Genomic DNA, 18,901 nt, shown 5'->3' with positions numbered 1-18,901 from the left:
CAGCCTGTGTCTCGGCCACATGTTGGCCTGTCTGTGTGGAGGGTTTTAGCTCCTTAGACTTTAGGGTCCCTGGGAGTCGCTGGGCCAGCTCTTGGTCTTCGGTGGGTTACAGAGGGAGAGCCAGGGGGACGGAGACCCCACCAAGGTCAGGGACCCAGGGCTGGGGAGGTGCCTGGGGGGCACAGCCGAGGGGAGGTGGCTCTACAGCTCAGGCGGGGCTGGTGTTCTGGGTGCCCTCAGCGGTCCCACACCGAAGTGAAGGCTCACAGAGCCGCCCTTTGTCCCTCCCAGGACCCGGAGGGTCCCAGGGCAAACATCAGTCAGTCTGCTCGGCCCGGCCCTTGCCCTCAACCCAGGGAGACCCGCGCACGCATCAACGCAGCAACTTCCGAGTCGCAGGCTTGAGTCCTGGACCTCAGCCCGGGTGCTCGTCCTCATCAAGATGGAGGCCTGTGTCTCGGGGGCCCCTGCCCCCGGCCCTCAGGGGAATGTGAAGGTGCTCTCGGCCCTGGCCACCAGCACGCCGTCTGGCAAGCACTGGCAGGATATAGACGGGTTCGGGGGCCCTTGGGTAGCATGAGGCTGGAGGTGAGCGAGCCAGCTCATTTCCTCTGCCCTCTGATCTCCATGCCCGTGCAGAGGAAGTGATCTCTTTTAAGTCCTCCTTGAAGATTTCTGAGCAAAACTTCATTCCCACCCCTGCTGGGCAAGGCCATGTGGTCCCATCTTGCTCCGAGCTCCAAAGCTGGTCTCGGGGGCAGTAATCGGTGTGCTGTCCGTGTCCCACCTGGCCCCCGGTTCTTTCCTGGGGGAGGGGGCCGGGCAGGGGGCACGAGGGGCAGAGGGCAGTCTGCAGCGGGCGGGGCACAGGGAAGCTGCTGCCGCTTCTGTGCATGGGGGGGGTGGGGGGCGCCATTCATTTGTGTGTTCAGCACAGGCTTTCAGCCCCCTGTTTACGCAAGGGAAGGGGGCACAGAGAGGTGAAGTGCCTTGCCCAAGGCCACACAGCTGGACATGGCCGAGGCAGAATTCAAGAAGGTTAACGGTACCCACAGGAGTCTGGGGAACTTCCCCTGGGGGCAAGGACACTTCAGCTGAACCCTGAGGGATGGAGATGATTTTGCAAGGGCCCTTGCAATCCCAGCTGTCTGCGTCGGTGGCTGGGTGTCTGCTGCCGGTGGCAACGAGTGCGTGGGCAGGCACGCGAGGCCTGGGCCTGGCTCCTCCCTGACCCTGGGCTGGGCCGGATGGAGCATTGAGCAATGGCCGTGGTTTGTGTCTCACTTTCCCAGGCGGGCCCTGGTGCTAGGGTTCCAGAGTCAAGGCTGCCCAGACAAGCGCCCAGAGCTTCCTTTCCTGGGAGGTCCACACGTTTGGGTGGCATGCATGTCCGTGTGCCCCAAGGGTCTGTGCGCAGGGCGGCAGCTCTCAATGCGGGCTCTCTGCAGACAGGTGTATTTTGGTTGGAGAGAATGTGTGTCTGTCTCCACTGTGTCATTGTGCCTGAGTGCGTACCTGTGCCTCTGGGTCTGGATATTTCTGACTGTAAGTACACGCGGTTATGCATGAATGTCAGCTGTGCCTGATCTCCGGCCGCCATGTGTCTGCCTGGAATGTGCATCTGTGCCCCGTGCCCCCGGAAGCATCTGAAATGTGCATTTCTGCAGGTCTGTGACTCAGTGGTTTTGCGTGTGTGTGTGTGTGCCGCTTCATCTTGTGCGTTTTTGTGCTCACTCGTGTACTGCTGCGTATCGTCCTGTCCACTTTGCTTCCCCAGACCACATCTCCTCATGCCTCCCTGCCTCTCCCTGACCTCAGAAGGCTGCTCCCCTGCAGTCGCCAGAGGAGTGGGGCTGTGCTGGGCCCCCACCCAACCCCAACCCTCCACCCAGCTGTTCTAGCCTCAGCCTCTCTGGTCGCCTCCCTCTTCACCCTCTCCTCTGTGCCTCCTCTTCTGTCTGCAGCCCGAAGCAAGCTCATTCCTGCTTTCTGTCCCATCGGCATGAGCCCCTCAGCTTGGGCTCCCTGCCATGACAGATCCACCCCTGCCCCCCAAGTCCTCTGCACACTTCCCAAGGCCCTGAATCAGTCCAGGCTTGTCCTCTTCTATTGCTGCCCCAGACTTCCCACTGGCCTCCCTCTTATGTGGCTGTGCTGGCACGTGTTCCCAGCACAACCCTAGCATGTCCCTCAGTCACTAAGCTTTAGCAGCGCCCCTTGCTCAGAGATCGGCCTTGGAGACCCACCTGCTCCAGCTCTCCTGGCCACCCTAGGCCCTGTGCTTGCTCTCTCCCAAAGCCAGGAGTGTCTCTGGGCCCTGCCCTGAGCTGGCCCTTTAAGATGAAGTGAGTCTGTTCTAGTCTACAGAAGAGCCCGGGACACAAGCTGTCCAGGCAGTAACACCAGAGGGTCGAGGGGGGGGGGTCTGCCGTGTTCCTGCCTCTTTGCAGCTGATTCACTGCTGTCCCACCTCTTGGTTTTCCTGGGGTTGCTGTGTCTTTAAGCTCTGCCTTTAAAAACATTTTTTAGGGGCCTCCCTGGTGGCGCAGGAGGTTAAGACCTGGCCTGCGAGGCTGTCCGCAGCCTCCACAGCATGAGTTTATCCCCAGCCTGCCAGGGAGCAACCCACATGGCGCAGCAGACCTCTCCTGTCTCGCCCACTGCTCCCCGCAGCAGTGTACTTTGGTCAATCTGCCAGTTCTGTTCCCCACTGTCTCTGGTGGATCCTCTCACCCCCATACCTCTGGCCTGTACCCCCGCTCTTATATGCATAAATTAAAAAAATAAATCTTTTTAAAAAAACATTTTTAAGGTAGAATTTCAATAATGGAATGCCCCTCCCCACCCCCCTCCTTCCAGCCCCTGGTGACCACCAACCTGCCTTCCATGGGTCAGCCTATTCTGGACATTTCATATCCATGGAATCCTTATGACTTCTGGCATCACGCAAACTGTCTTGAGGTAGCGGGTGTCAACTACATTCCTTTTTAGGGCTGAATAGCATTCCTTTCTCCATTATCTGTTGATGGATATTTGGGTTGTTCCAACCTGCTGGCTATTAAGCTCTGCCTTAGTAACTGGGGGGGGGGGTGCTCAGGATTTGTGTTTAATGCCAAGTTGTGCTGCTTCTCTTCCTGACATGCTTGTTTTGTGGATGTGGTGATCTGGCCCCTGCCTGTCGTGCACTGTACCCGTTGAATGGCTAACAGCAGGCTCTCGGACCGAGCAAGTGTTGGTGGCTTTTCTCCCACATGGCGCAGCAGACCCCTCCTGTCCCTCCTGCTGCTCCCCTCAGCAGTGTACTTCGGTCAATCTGCCAGTTCTGTTTGCAGGATTTTTTTTTCCATATCAAGGTGAACACTCAATTTCTTTGGTGTCTCCCCAAAAACAAGAGAGGGAAGAGGCAAGTCACGCACAGTGCCAGTCCCTACTCATTTCCTGCAGGCCTGTGATTGGCACCCCTGCCAGTGAGTCCTGCCTCTGTGTCTCAGGCTTCTGCATCTTTCTCCAGTTGCCTTTTCTGTTGAGCTCTTGCTGCACTTGCTGTGCCTGGGCCGCGGGCACCAAGAGAAGGCACTGAGCCCATCCCACTTCCTCCATGCTTGCCACCCCTCCTACCCCCATCCTCATGCTTGTGCAGGATGAAAGATTCCCCGCTGCGAGTGCCGGGAAACCAACTCATCCAGCAGACAAGAGACTCGCATCATGTCCTGTGTAGCTGAGACACGCCTTGTGGTTGGCCCTGGCACTCTGCAAGGACTGGGGTGCTCGGGGAAATTACTGTGCTTCCCTGGCTGCACTGGTCATGTTCTTCACATTTGGCAGGCCCCCACCCCTGCCTTATGGGCTTGAGGAAGGTGTGGCTTTTTTTCTTTTTTTTCTTTGCGTAGAAGAACTAGGGTATAGGCCAGAGGTGCTGGGGATGAGAGGATTCACCAGAGACAGAGTGGGGAGGGGAACAGGCGGATCCACTGAAACATACTGCTGAGGGGAGCAGCGGGTGAGACAGGAGAGGTCTGGTGTGCCATGTGGGTAGCTCCCTGGCCGGGGATCGAACTCAGGCTGTAGCAGTGATAGTGCTGAGACTTAACCCCCAGGCCACCAGGGAGGCCTGAGGAAGGTGGCCTTTTGAAGTGCTGAATAGGCACTACTGCTCAGAAACCCCTGCCACCTGAGGGAGGCCTGTCTCTTGGATCTGACCCAGTCTTGAGTGAGGGTTCTGATTGGTCCTGCACAGGATGTGGGTACGCTGCTAGGAACTGGGATACCACCAGGGTCAGGCCCCTCTCCTGTGGCCTGGGGTAGGAAATGGCAGCCTGACAAATAGGCCTTCCAGATCCCTCCAAGTCAAGCTGAATGTTGACTTGTTGGTGTAATTCGCCTTCAAAACCTTGGTTATCAAAAGGCATTCAAAGCTAATTCACTCGCCTGCTGGCCTTGTCGTTCCTGCCAACATAGCCCCATATCTGGCCTGGTCCCTGCATATAGTGTAAGTTCCTCAAATATGGCTGAACAGGGGCTGAAGAGATGTTGATTTGTCCGTTCTTGCAGAAGGTGCCCGTGGCCCCCTCTGTGAAGATGGCCCCCTCCCGAGGCAGGCTGTCAGGTGCTGCTTCTGTGGAATTTTTTCTGAAGTGGATTCTTTAAAGGAAGCATGAGAAATGCCTTGGCTTTTTCTTTTTTCATCTCATTTTCCTGGAAAGTGTTGAAATCTGCAGCGGCTGAAAGAATAAAATTTGAATTTGCTTTAGAAAAAATATCATAAAGGAAAAAGTCAGCGTCTTTAAAATCCAGGCTTCCCCAAAAAGAGATCATGTGCTTCCGTGTATTGTCAGTGCTAGGATTCTGGTTTCCTTGGGGAAAGCGAGCAGGGCAGGGAGTCGGAAAGGCCGCCTGGCAGCAGAGTGGGCCCGCCCTTCTGGAGGCCCGGCTGCAGACGCGTTGGCCGCGGCCTGGGAACGTGCGGGGGCTGCAGCTAGCCTTTCCCAGAGGCCACGTCTGTCTGCCACGCAGCTGTCTTCCCACTGGGGAGCTCTTGAGCACCTACCACACCCGAGGCCTGTGCTGCACTCTGGAGAGGAAGTGGGAGCCACCCCCGCCATGTACAACCCCCCAGAATTTATAGTCCAACTGGGCAGACAGTTGTTTCAAGTTTCCAGCTCTGAAGAGTGCTCTGAAGAGGGATATGTGGTGCTCTAGGAGGCTCATGGGGCAGGGTGGGGAGAACAGGAGGCCGTTGAGGAAGATCAGGGAGGGCTTCCCTGCAGAGGTGAAACTTGGACCACACCTTCATGCCGGCTTGGCAGTTCAGTAGCTAGAATGTTCAGACAACATTCCATCAGTCCTGAGGGCAGGGCCTGGTGGCCGAGGGATGACACTGCAATGGCAAGGGGAAGCCGGGGGTGTGTTTTAAGGAAGAGGATGGGGTCAGGCTGTGTGGTAGAAGCTCCTTCAGAGGGGCTGCAATGGCAGCAGAGCCATTTTGAGATAATTCCGTTTCCCGCCCCCTCCTTGCCTGTCTTCCTCTCCTGCCTTCTCTGCTGACTTCCAGCCACACCCGCCACCCTCTGAGCAGGTCCTCAGAGACCAGCTCACACCATGCCTCAGGCGGTTCTCTTGCCTTTTCCCTTCTTGTTCTTGGGGAGACACCAAGAAAACGGTTTACCTTGATATGATAAACAGAAATTCGTCCTGCAGCTCCACGGGAAGGAAGGGCCACCAAAACTTGCTCTGCCCCAGAGCCTACTGGGGTGGAATTCGCAGCATCTCTTTTTTCCATTTCTGCCAATGAAACTGGCATCTTTCCAGACCTGCAGAAATACCAATCTCTGCTGCCAGGCCCTCCCTGGCCAGTGCCTTGCCCCAGGCAGACCCCCTGTGGGAGCGGATCTTGGCGCTCCATTCTGCTGAGCCCTGAGCTGGTCAGTCACGTGGCTCTAGCGGGGATGCCCAGGCTCAAACTTGCTTCACTCCTGCCCAGCTGCATGACCTCTGCCAAGTCCCCTTCCTCTCAGGCCTCAGTACCCAGCCCCCCCGCCCCCGCCACACACACACAGGACAGAAACTATGATAGCAACCCCATGAGTTGAGGACTCAATGAGCCGGCCCACGTGAAATACTTGGAACTGGGCTTGGCAAAAATGTGGCCTAGCATTACCTCTGGGTGGACTGCCTGTGCCCGGGACACCAAAATATTTTTGGCAAGAATGTGCTGTTTCAAAATAGGAATTGTCTGTTGTCACCATGAGAAAAGTCGGGGCTCCACTGGACTTCCTGATCCTTATTTAATTGGATCAGGAAATTTTACTTTAGTGGTGTAACATTTCAGAGCTTAGAGCAACTAAGGAGCCCTGTGGGGCTCTACAGGGTTGTGGGCCCTCTGTGGTCGCCTCTCCTGCTCCCTCATCTCACAGAGAGAGTCCTGGGCTCAGAGAGGAAGGTCAGTGGCCAGTGGGGCTAGTCCAGACCAGCCAGAGGTGGACAGCAGAGCAACACCGTGGCCTCCTGGTCATCCCACCTCAGAGCAGGCCTGGCCTGAGGACCTATGGTCAGTGTGAGGTGGACAATAGGAGCTTCTTAAACAGAACTTCCTCCTCTTCCACTCCCTCCCTCTGCTGCACTTCCCTGAATAGTAGTCAAGCCCTTGGAAGGGGGGTCAGTTACCCAATTTGAAGGAGCCACTAGGCTCGGGCAGACATGGCTTCCCCCACCTGAAGATGCACCGGACCCCAGAAGAACTCCATGGCGGGGCTCCAGCGGTAGGATCCCCCAGCCCGGTGACCTCCCTGACCTCACGGGGAGTGCCCTGGTGGATCCCTGCTCACCCAGGGTTTATGTAACACTATCTTTCCCAACTGTCCTCAAAGTCACCCTATGACATAAGTAAATGTGCACGTCTGCCCAAGGTCTGGTGGGTGCTCGTGGCACTTCAGCTGTGGGCCAGCCGCTGAGGGTTGCCCACTGAGTTACATTTCCATCCTCTGGGGCAGCGCTTGCTGCTGTATTTTTAAAAAGCGAGCTGCCATTCTTGTACCATCATTCAATATGGAGAAGTGCATGATGTAGTGGCACCCAGGACAGCCGCGGGGGCATGCAGCCATCACCCCAAAAGGAATCCCATGCCCATTACCACCTCTCCCCCGTCAGTGCCTGGCTCTGTCTCTGTGGACACTTTGTATCAATGGACAAATGCACTGCGTGGCCCTTTGTGACCGGCTGCGTGCACTTGGTGTCACGTTTTCAAGCTTCATTCCCACTGCGTGTTCAGCACTATTCATTGTCTGAGTAGTTGTCCACTGTGTGGACGGGCCACTTTCTGCGGGTGGGCATTTGGGCGGCTTCTCATTTTTGGCCACTGTAAATAAACCCTATGAACAGTCCAGTGAAGCTTTTGGTGTGAACCTGTTTGCAGTGCTCTTGGGTGTACATGTAGGTGTGAAAGTTCATTGTGTGACATCGCTGCTGCACCCCTTGGGGATTCACCCCACTGAGTGGGCGCACATGGGCTGCGCCCACTCCCCGAGCACAAGGGCCCGTTGTTCTGCATCCTCTCCAGCACTTGTTGTCGTCGGTCTTCTTCACAGCCTTTTCCCATTATTTAAATTGACTGTTTCTTGATGGGTAAGTTGTCTGTGGTCGGGAGTCTACAGAGGGGGAGCTGAGGCCCAGGATGGGTATGTGACTGGGCCAGGAACTCTGGACTCGCGAGCCGATTGGTCGGTGCCTCCCATCCAGCCACCGCCTCGCCACTCAGTCAGTGGCCTCCTGCCTCCAATTCTGACTTGTCTCTTAGGCCACCCCATGTCTTGGCCTTGCATTTAAAGGGTAGGGCCCCGCAGCCGGAGGGTGGGCCGGAAAGGCGAGGAAGCAGCAGTTCTGCGGAACCAAGCTGGTCCTCTCTTCCCCTCCGAATCACGCGGACCTGGCTGACGTGACCCGGGAAGAGAGGCAGCCCGGGCCCTGTGGTCGGGGCGCCTATTTATACTGGCTGGGTCATGTTGCAAGCTTTTCCTGCTGAGGAGAGGAACGTCACTGTGCACTGACCTCACCAGAAACGCTGACGCACCTTCCCCGCGCATTTCGTTTGGATGGGCTGCCGGCCGCCTCACCTTAGGGCCCCTCCCAGTCCTGCGTATCACGGCCCCCTTGCACCTAGCTCTGGACACTCCAGGGTCCTCCCCCCCTCTTCTGCAACCCTCTGGCCACACCCTCCTTTTGCAAGTTGTTACGGGCCATATTGTGTTCCTCAAATTCGTATGTTGAAAACCTAACTCGGTACCTCAGAATGTGGCTGCATTTGGAGATAAGGTCTTGAAAGGTAACGAGAGTCAAAATGATGTCAACGTGACTGGTATCCTTAACAGAAGAGGAGACGCGGACACGGGAGGACCATCCACAGGCCAAGAGAGAAGGTTCAGGAGGAAGTCAACCCTGCCCACCCCTCGATCTCGGTCTTCAAGCTCCATAACTGTGAGGAAATAAATTTCTGTTGTTTAAGTCACCTGGTCTGTGATATTTTATTATGGCAGCCCGAGCAGACTAATATCTAGCCCGCCTTGCCTTGGGGGCCCTCATCCCTGGTGCTGGCGCAATGGGCCACATGAGCAGAGCAAGGCCTCTCAGATCAGGGTGTCCTTGCTGAAAGGCCCCACTCTCTTTAGCTGTTCCCAGGCATGGCGATCTTGCCAACCTGGGCCTCAGAGGCCTCTGTGGACCGTGGGGAGGTAATAAGGGAAGGAGATGTGGCTGTCCCTCTAGTGTGGACGTCGGTCAGAGAGGCTAGAAGCTCTCGGGTCAGAACTGGTTTCCCTGCCCAGACCTGGGCCTGAGCTTCTCTAAACTTCAGGTTTCTCACTAAAGGAAACCAAGGTATCCCTGCCCAGCTGCTCTCCCTTCCAGGCTGTTGCCAAATGAGATCAGTGATGTGAAATGAAGAAGGATTCCACCTTGGCACAGGCCCCAGGCAACAGCCTTGTGGATGAAAAATTTAGCAGAAGCGAGATTCTCAGGATGAGCACCCAGAACTGTCCATGGGGGTGGCGATGGGGGAGTGATAGGGCTTAGTGTGGTGAACACCAGGCTGGGTGCCAGGGAGCGGGTGGGGGAGGGCGAGAGGAGTTTCCAGGACATAGAGGTGGGTTTGGTTTGGCCTACTGCTAGATCCTCAGCACCTCGGAGTGGCTGGCACAGAGCAAGGGTGTTGAATGAATAAATGAGAGATGGAGGCATGTCTGCAGAGAGGAGAGCTCTCTATGTGAACAACCTTGGTGATCATGATGGCCACCACGGGCAGGATGGACAGGAGGGCATCAGGCCCACCTTCTAGTCATCTCATATTTCCTTGTCCAGGCTCCTCTCTAGGGGCCCAGGGCTCTTCTGTAGGGGCCTTATCCGGGCTCTCGAGCCTCTGAGACCCTTCTCCCCACCGGACTTCTGAGGGTGCAGGCTGAGGACACTTCCTGCAGGCCGGGGACAGCTTCTCCCCACCCTTGTCTGTTCTCACCCAGGCCTCAGTTTACCCCCTCGGTGAAGCCGCAGGTTGAGTTGAGAGGCACCATCTCTAGGGCCTCTTCATGCAGGCAGCCAGGTCTGTGAGGAGAGCGCCTCTGATTCTGCGATCACTATCTTTCAGAGAAAGTGAAACCTGGTACTCAACCGTCACTGAGGCGACTCCCCCCCCCAGGCTTCCCCTCTGAGCTCATTGCTTCCCCATCACGTCTGCCCCTGAACCCGCCCCCCAGCAGCCAGTACTTGGAATTAGACTTTCATCTTTCCTTTTTCCTTCGGAGGACTTTTGCCTTTTATGTCCATGACAGTAGCAGACCAGGGAGGTGGGCCAGAAAATGCTCTCCTCCTCCTCCTCACAGGCAGGCCGCTGAGGCCCAGAGAAGTCAAGGAACTTGCCTCAGGTCACACAGCATAACAACAGGCTTGAACCCTAATCTGCTTCTTTTACCCCAAGTACCTATTCTCCCCAGAGAGCCCTGTCTGCCGAGAAGCGCTGTGAGCCATGGGCTGGGATGGAGAAAGCAGGTTGTGGGTGGGGGGTGCGTGGTGGGGAAAGGGAGCCAGCTAGGGGATGCAGGTCCTGAGGCCAGATCACAATCTCAGGGCTGCCGGCCTAGGTCTGGCTCTGTGCCCAGAGCCCAGTGGTTTTGCTCACAGATGTGCCAACAGCCCCAGTGGAAGGGCGGGAAGGGCACTCAAAAAGGAAGATGTCTTGCTCCTATCAGTCCCAAACCGCAGTGGCTTGTGTGGGGTCCCAGACTGGCCTGGGGGTCCCCCAGGGGCCCCTCTGGCAGACTCTCATCTCGACCCTGGGCACAGCCCCCTGCAGAGCGCACAGACCCCCTTACGCCCTCTTCACTCAGGAGAGCTGAGGCTGCGGTTTGCATCATCTTTGGGCGTGGGGCTGACCTCGAAGAATGAATTCGAAGAAAACAGGAGGAGGAGCAGGCATGCCAGAGCCAGGCGCCCATTGGCCGCCTTAGAGACTTTGGTTTTTGGGGTCATGTTCCCAGAAGGCCTGCCCTCCCCCTCCCCCTCCCCCTCCCCACCCACCTCACGAGGTGTTGGCCAATCGCCCTGGGCATAAAGTGGCTGCCAGCCCGCAGGGCTCCCAGCCGGGAGGTGTCACCCCGAGTAGGCGCGGGCCGGAGCTCGGGCACCCAGCATGTGGGCACAACTTACTTGGAGGACGCTGCTCAGTAAGTACTTCCTTCCTCTCCACCAGCACTTGCTTGCTGTGCCCTCGGGCGCCGGCGGGGAGCAGGACTACCTTCTGTCCGCCGGAGCTGTGGAGGGCAGGCACTGGGCCGAAGGATGCTGAAAAGGGGAAAGAACCAGGAGGACAGGCCAAGAGAGTGCTCCACGGAGAACCTGGCATCTTCACAGGCTGAAGACGGGGTATCCCAGGAGGGCTTCCAGGGGGAGGTGATAGAGAGGCAGCTCTGGGAGTCAGGGAGTGAGGGGTTGGGCGAGAGGCTGGGGCAGGAGGAGGAAGGTAGATGCGCGGGCCTGAGGAGGAAGCTGAGCAGGAAAATGGTGCAATGTCTGGAGGAGCTGCGGGCCCTCCTCGCCCCGACTCGCAGGGTCTGGGATGGATAGGCGCGGGGACCCCAGCACCCACACAATCACACAGCACACTTAGCCACACCCACAGGGTGGCAGGCACACGGAGCCACGTGACCTCAGCCAGAGCCCTCAATCTCACCAAGCTAGGGTGGACGGGGCACAGCACCTGTGCGCTGCCGGCTGCTCCCCCGAGCCTGACAGAAACCCAGACCGGGATGCACCCCCACCAGACACCCTCAGGCTCGTAAGGGTTCCCCTCTGAAGCCCGGCGGCAGATACCTGGAGAGGCGGCGAGGGGTGCTGTGTGGTCACTGCCTGGGCGCCCAGCCCCTCCACCCTCCCCAGCAGCGTCTTCCCCAAGGGACCGAAGGGGGAACATGGTGTCTCTGCCTTCCGGGCCATTGCGCCACAGACCCCTTCCGACCACGTGACTGCGGGTGCCTGATGCGGGAGGGGGGGGTAGGCGGCAACTGGCAGCTGCGCCCGCCCCCCCAGGGCCTTCCAATGGGTTCAGGCATCCCTGGTGCACCTGCAGAGGGAGGCGTGGGTGCTCAGGGCCGAGTTCTGACCGGTGGGGCCTTGCCTTGGTTTTCCTATCAGTGGAAAGGGGCCTGGATTGGATGATCTCCCTTAGTCTTCCCAGAGGGAACCTCCGGACGGCCAGGCAGCCCCCACCTGTTCCGCAGACATAACTGGGGTGCCAGGTTGCTCCTGGGCTGTTCGCCCCAAAGTCCTCTTGAGCCTGCCTGCATGGAAGGCTGGGGTCTGCGACAAGGGGTCCAGGGGCCTGGGGCAGCAGCCACCCCCGAACCCAGAGGTCTTGCCAAGCGTTCCTGCTTCTCCAGCCTCTGGGGCAGCTCCTGGGTTGGAAGCACGGTTGGCACAGGTGCCCCACAGCCTCTCAAATGCCTACTTGGGGCATCAACGCCACTGATTCAGGTGCTGGGCAGTGACCACTGGGGAGGGGACAGCGGCCCAGCAGGCGCTCCTGTGCACACCACAGCCCAGGCCCACCCTCGAGGCATAGAGCCGGGGCTCAGGGCTGCATCCTCTAAGGTTCTCCCGAGCTCCTCCCCTCTGAAAGCCCCCTCCTCTGGCTTCCTCCGCAAGTCACATGACCGCGCCCTCCCCTTCTCTGGCCCAGGTCTGGTCCTCAGACTCCTGCTCCTGAGCGCGGCAGCCATGGGTGGCTGCTCAGGCAAGTACCACGAGCTCCTCAGGCAGCTCCAGCACCAGGCCGACTTCATGAAGAACCGCAACATGCTCCTGGAGCCCTACGTGAGTGCCTGGCCCCTGGGGGCGTCTGAGTCTCCGAGCTGCAGGGTCAGGGCAGAGTGAGCCCTAGGAGGATTGGGCCCAGCTCTCAGCCCCCAACCCCAGTCAGAAAGGGGTGGGTGGGAGAACCAAGCCCCTGAGTTATTCTGTAGTCATGGGGAACATTTCAGGCCTAGCCCTGAGATGCCAAGGAGCCAATCCAGCCTTTCCAGCTCAGTGGGCCTGGAGTGTGATGCTCACTTCGTAGCCTCCTCCGTCCTCTTGTCCAGCATGCTTGCTGCACACCTGCCACCTGCGCGCCTCGCTCAGGTGCCTGGCACGAGGCAGTGAACAAAGCAGTCCCCCACATTGACTCTCCCCATAATGCAATCACTGCTGTGGGGCCACCCCCTCCCCAGGGCCCCGGGCCCAGTCTGGAGTGACCTGGAAGTTCTCTCCCCTTTCCAGCCTCAGTTTCTGCATCTGTGCAATGGGAAGGTTGGATGGAGGGTGCAGGAGGTCTAACATTTCAAAACCAACCAGAGCAGACTTGCCTGTGTGTATGTGTGTGCGTGCACGTGTGTGCGTGTGCGCGTGTGCTCCAGCACTAAATCCCCTCCTGCCTTCCCTCCAGATCCACATCCAAGGTCTGGACGTGTCTGGACTGCAAGAGCACTGTAAGGAGCACCCTGGGGCCTTCCTGAGCGAGGATGCCCTGTGGGGGCTCAGCAGGCAAAGCTTCCTGCAAACCCTGGACACCAGGCTGGGCCACATCCTACACAGACTGAAGGCCTTACAGCAGGGTCTCCCCAAAGCCGAGTTCTTGAGGATGGGCATGCTGAACATCCGAGGATTCAGGAACAACATTCACTGCATGGCCCAGCTGTTCCCGGACACCTCAGAGGCCACTAAGCCCACTCAGGCAGGCCCGCTGGACTTGCCATCGGCAACCCCTACCTCAGACGCCTTTCAGCGCAAGTTGGAGGGCTGCAGGTTCCTGAGTGGCTACCACCGCTTCATGCACTCAGTGGGGCAGGTCTTCAGGGGGTGGCGGCCGAGCCTCAGCCGAAACCGGAGACACAGCCCCCACCTAGTCCTGCGGAAGGGGGCCCAGATGATGCAACCCTCCAGGAAGGGACAGAGACCAGTCCCCGGGATGCAGCTGCCCCGGTAGCCTTAGCGCCCCCCTGTAGGGTGTCCTACAGGATGGCGCCTCCTCAGGGTCTCCAAACTGCTCCTCTCCATTTGCAACCCTTGAAGAGCACTTTAACAGGTGGGGGCCACGCAGGCCCTTTCATCTCCTCAGAGTTAGGGGCTAGGGCCAGTCTGTTGTAGTCCCTAGGCCTGAGTTCGCCAGTCCCAATGGGGTGTCAGGGTTGGGCCACGTGTGGCCAACTTTCCATTGATTCAGGGGTCTGATGACACAGGCTGACTCACGGCCAGACTGCTCCCCTCCGCTCCCCGGAGGCCTGCCGGCCCTTCCCTCTCATGACTTGCAGGCTGTGGCCCCCAGACTTCCTCCTTTCGTGGTGCCGTGGTTCTGAGGGGGAGGTCAGGCCTGAGCTGGCCTTCTATGCCTCACTGCCAGCCTGGGGCCAGACACCTGGACGTCTGGGTGACCTCACTCTAGGCCGCTATGACAGGGGCAGACTGTCCGAGTAGGACACTGACTTGGGGCAGGGGTTGCACCCAAGGAATGGGGCTCAGGTCCCAGCTGGGCCCCTAACTCACATGTGGCCTCGGGCAGGCCACTTTACCTCTCTGACCTCAGTTTTCTCTTTGTGAATGGAGGGGGCTGGGGACTGCATAAAGTCCGCTCTGTCTGGCGTGGCTGGAGTTCTGCAACAGGGCGCATATCAAATTCCCTCTGTAAATCAGAATATTCTCTTCAAATGGCCCCGGGTGCAGACTCCTGCGGAAGGAGACCAGGAGTGCCAGGAAGTGGCTGCAGGCGGCTCCCCCTGGTGGTGCATTTTGGCATCGACTCATGCTGAACAACCCTTCTAGAAGGGGTTCCAGAAGCTGCTGGGCCTTTTCCTTGAAGGAACACAACTAATTTATCAATTTTTATCAGTTTCCTATTTATAAGGCTTATTTATAATGTGTATTTAAGGTTAATATTGTATCAACATATATTTAAAAGTTTTCTGGTTTCTAAAACCCCTGTGTTTTCTGTTGCCTGTGGGAGAGAATTTAGGGAGCTGGGCCTCTTAGACAAGGGGTCTCGAAGTGGCAAGGCCACACGTGTCCATGCCTGAGGGCTGGGCTGGAGGGCTTTGATGTGTCTAGGGAGGGAAGTCACATGTCCAGCCAGCTGGGGCCTCTGACTGAGGGGGTGTCTCAGACACAGACAAGGCACTTGTTGTGTCTGGACGGGTCTCCCTTGAGACACCAGGGGGGGAGACACATGGTGTCTTGAGACACATGGTGGGGGAACGGCGGGTGGAAGGCTAGAGTGTGGGTGGGTGTGTGGCGAGGGTGTGTGTGCTGATGTGTGTTGTGTGAAATGGACAACATAATAATAGATCCTGCCTCAGATTTGGCCTGGGAACTAGTATATGCTTGAAAATACATTCTGAGGCTTCCCCAGGGCATCAGGGATACCATCCAGCTCCCCAGAAAACTGAGCTCCCCCCCAATGCTCAGGAACCCCGCCTCAGGTGGAGCACCCATAGGTCTATGAGAGGCTGAGGCAGCAGTTACAAAGGAAGGACGAATAAGAGCAGATAGATTGACCTGGATCAGTCCCTGGCTACCCCCACTTTCGGGGGATGGAGAAGATCAAGGTGGGAACAGGACTTCACATCATGGGAGGGGAGACCCCACGAAGACTCGTCTGCAATTGAAACGAGCAGCTTTGCAGAGGAGACTGGGGCTCGGGGTTGGAGTGACCTGTCCACCTGGTCAGAACCAACAGACTGGGGGTGTGCATTTGGAATCCAAGTCTGTGAGGCTCGAGGGCAGGACCATCTTCCTGTTACCCATCAGCCTCTGGAACTTGGCTGACAATTTCCCGCATCCCTGAGAGGACAGGGCCCCAGGTGAGGAGCAGACAGACAGTAGCAAAAACCCAAAAGGAGCACCTGAGGTAGCAATGGAGCGAGGCAAAAGTCAAGCAGGGTGATGTAATAGTGAGAGTCAGGCCACGTGGGTGGTCAGGGTGGCGTCTGGAAGAGGTGACATGCGCGACACTGACTGGGTGACACGCAGGGGAGGGGTGGGGCCTTCCAGGTGGCAGGGACAAAGAAGGCAAAGGCTCTCAGCATTGGAGGATCAGAGTGTAGTGAGTAAGGGCCTCACTGATAAAGACCCAGAGAGGGGGAGCAGCTTGCCCAAGGTCACAGAGCAAGTCACAGAGCAAGGACTGGGCTAGGACTCTGGGGCCCTGACTTCCACCCAGCAGTCTCCTGAGGCAGCACCCATCACACTCCTCCTAAGCGTTCGCCCTTGCTCTTGGGGCTCCTGGCACTCTGGCCATTTTTTTGGCTCCTGAAATGCCCCGGCTCCCCCCTACCACGAGGCCCCTTCTCGTGCTGTTCCCTCTGTCTGCTCCTTTCCTTCTGATCAGCGCAGCTGCAGAAATTCAGGCCCCTTGCCCACGGCCTGCGTCCAGGTGCTCGGCTGTTTTCCAGTAACTCTCCGGGAAGAGTTGGGGGAATCACCTGAGCGGCCCTTGCCACTACCTCCCACTCCCCACTCTAGCTGCCCAAGGTGGAGACAGCTTCTGTTTGCTCTGCTGCATCCCAGCGCCCTGCACAGTGTCTGGCACCCAGTAGGAGCTCAGTGAGGCGCAGGGAGAATGGGGTCCAGTTCCCCCAACCTGAAGGGGAAGACAGAGGCAAATGCGTTGATGGAAATGAAGTGCCAGGGAGCCTGGCCCCCAAGAGGTCCCCCAGGGTGACCCCAGCACGGGAGGCTGGCCTCCCCCTGTTTTGCCTCGCCCAGCATGGGGGTTGGGGGCTTTCCTTGGGCTGGGTTGCTGGGAAGCTGTGGGTGGGAGGCGACAGACGTGCTAGGTTCCTGGAGCGGAAGGGGAGCTGGTGTGCGGCTGCCTCGTGGTTGCCCACGGAGAGGCAGAGGTTGGCCTGTGGAGGAAGAGCTGGGAAGCATGAGGTGGCTGCCCCCACCCTTGCCTGGGGCTCTTGCCAGCCCCCCACTCCACGGCCAGGCCCCAGGAGAGGTGTCTGAGGCTGACTTTGGGCTGGAAAAGCACCCATCCCGTAGGAAGCGGATCAGGGCGCTCCAGCGGCTGGGCTAGAGTTTTAGGAGTGCTCCCTATGAAGGTTTGTCACCACCATGTCTTCTGATGACACCACAGCCGCAGGGGGCCCCAGATCACCGTCACCAGCCTGGTCCTCTCCCCAGCCCAGGGGCACAGCTGCTGGGAGCCCTGTGGATACCTCAAGGTCAAAACCACCCCCAACTCCATACCTGCCTTCGGCTTCCCCTTGACCCCGCTGGCCTTCCAGATCCCCAGCCCGTCTCCTTCTCCTCCCTCAGCCCCCCTGACCTCTGACCTCATGGTTCACCCAGCCCCCAGCCCCGGGGTTCCTCCCACACCCTATCTGATACCTGCTTCCTCCCCCCACTGCCGCAGGTGTCAGGTCTGTCAGCACAACTTCTCCTGCCACACACCTGGGGGCTCAGCCCGCCCCAAACCCGAGGCCCCTGTTCTCACCCTGCCGGCTCAGCCAGGCCCTCTCCTTAACTCCCTGCTCAGCTGACCCCCACCACACCCAGGCATCCCGACCTCCCCAAGCCTGCACGTCCCCCTCCTGACTCCAGCCACCCTCCACCCTGAGGTCAGGCTCAAGCGCTGAGCGCCTCCTCCAGATGGGCTCCCGGGGCTTCCTTGGTGCTGCGGGCCGCTCGCCTGCCAGGGGCCATTCTGGAGTCTGCAGCTGTGGTCAGAAGTCCTCTCTGATCACCCATTCCCCTCTCCAACAACTGCTGTGAAATGGGGGTCCCCAGGGCCATCTGCGGTGATGGCCGTGGGGAGGGCACGCTCATGACCCCTGCTCTTGGGCCGCAGCCTGAGCGGACGCCCCGCGCCACCCTTTCTGGGGTCGGCGGGGCTCTGCGGGCCTGCAAGTCCCCCTCGCCACAGGCTGGTGAAGGGCAAGGTGCCCACAGCCACGGCTGGGTTCAGGTGAAGGGCCTGGCTCTGCTGCTTGCACACTCCTGAAGTTGGGGTTCCCTTTTCCTCTTTGAAGTTTTTCAGGGTGACAGTCCCTGCGCCTCTGCCAGCGCCGCGTGCACGCTTGTCTAAGACCCGTTCACAGCAGCAAACGGCCGAGCCATTGTGCTGCAGCCCTGTCAGTGTCCCCCAGTTTAAGGTGGCCTCTCCTCTTTCTGGGGTGGGGGTGCCGAGAGGTACTTGATGTTAAGCAAACAGGTTTAGGCCCCCAGGCCCCCGCCCTCAGCAGGGGTGTCAGCTCCCGGCTGAGTCTCGGGTCCCCCTCTGTGGGGGGGCCGCTTGCCAGCTCCCAGGGCCGCGGCGGGAGCCGTGTGGGCGCTGCGGGGAGCAGGCGTGCAGCAGCGCGGGCTGTTTTCTCTCGTGTTCCTTCTCCTTATTGGTTTTCTTTCCCCGCAGCTCTGTTTTTTCGTCCCGTCCCCCCCCACGTTCCCACCCTCCACCCCAAGCCCGAGACCCGACGAACCCCTTTCCCAGGCCGCGGGAAGGGTCACAGTCCACCGTCAGAGCGGGGAGGCCCTGGGCTGGGCCGGCCCCACTCCCTGCTTCCTGGGGCGTCCCCTGGCGGGCCGGGCTCCCGGCTGGGGAGGGGCGAAGGTCTCCGCGGCCGGGGGTTGGGCAGGTGGGGCCCTGGAGCCAATAGAGGCGGAAGGACGGCCCAGGTGACTCCGTGGAGCCCAGGGCTCCGAGGTGGGTGCGAGGGCCGGGATGGTGTCTTGGGGGAGCACTGACCCCAGGGGTGCCTGCGGCCCCGGGAATCTTGCGGGGCCGGGCTGGGGACATGGGCCGGGTGCACACGGCCTGCGGCAGGTCTGAGTCAAAACACCTAAGGCCGACCCCGGACGGTCATGCGGAGGGCTGCCCAGTCATCGCCTTATGCCGGCCTGGGTCACCCAGGCGGGCTGGGCGCGGTCCAGTCAGCTGTGACTCAGGTCCCAGAGGCCTCTCCATGCAGCGCTGGGCAGGGGTGAGGGGCATCCCTGTGCCCCTCACCCTGGCCCTGCTTTCCCCCCTGGGTCCCCCCGGAGACCCGGCCCCGGTCCGTGTCAGGTATAGTCTGGCCAGGAACCTGGGGTGCTCGGCCCTCGTTGCCCCCAGCCCTTCAGCTGGGGGGTGGGGTGGAAGTGGGGGGAGCCTTGGTGCCACCCGGCCCTTGACGGGAAGTCAACTGGGGGGCGGGGTGAGGAGCTATCTCCAGAGAAGATCCAGCAGGAGACGGACTCAGAGGGGGCCTTGCCCCGAAGATGACGGTGTCGCGCTGACGGCCTGGCACGCGCACCCTTCGACACGCCAGCGGGTCCCGCGCAGGTGCAGCCCACGGTAGGCTTCCCTGATGGGGCAGGGCAGGGCGGGAGAGTCCAGCCCCCAACTTACCCTCAG

General features: G+C 59.3%; 1 protein-coding gene across 1 annotated transcript; it reads left to right on the top strand.

Moving 5' to 3' along the window:
• The first annotated feature begins 10,672 nt into the window (after positions 1-10,672).
• On the top strand, positions 10,673-13,501 carry OSM (oncostatin M). The gene is made up of 3 exons (XM_037511515.1): positions 10,673-10,706; positions 12,218-12,351; positions 12,962-13,501. Exons 1-3 carry the CDS (start codon positions 10,673-10,675, stop codon positions 13,499-13,501), a joined length of 708 nt encoding a protein of 235 aa, XP_037367412.1.
• The last annotated feature ends 5,400 nt before the right edge of the window (positions 13,502-18,901 follow it).

The sequence above is a fragment of the Talpa occidentalis genome, unplaced genomic scaffold (assembly GCF_014898055.3).
Source record: "Talpa occidentalis isolate TD23 unplaced genomic scaffold, MPIMG_talOcc4v2.1 talOcc4.14, whole genome shotgun sequence".
Classification (NCBI taxonomy): domain Eukaryota; kingdom Metazoa; phylum Chordata; class Mammalia; order Eulipotyphla; family Talpidae; genus Talpa; species Talpa occidentalis.
This window is presented reverse-complemented; position numbering and strand designations above follow the sequence as displayed.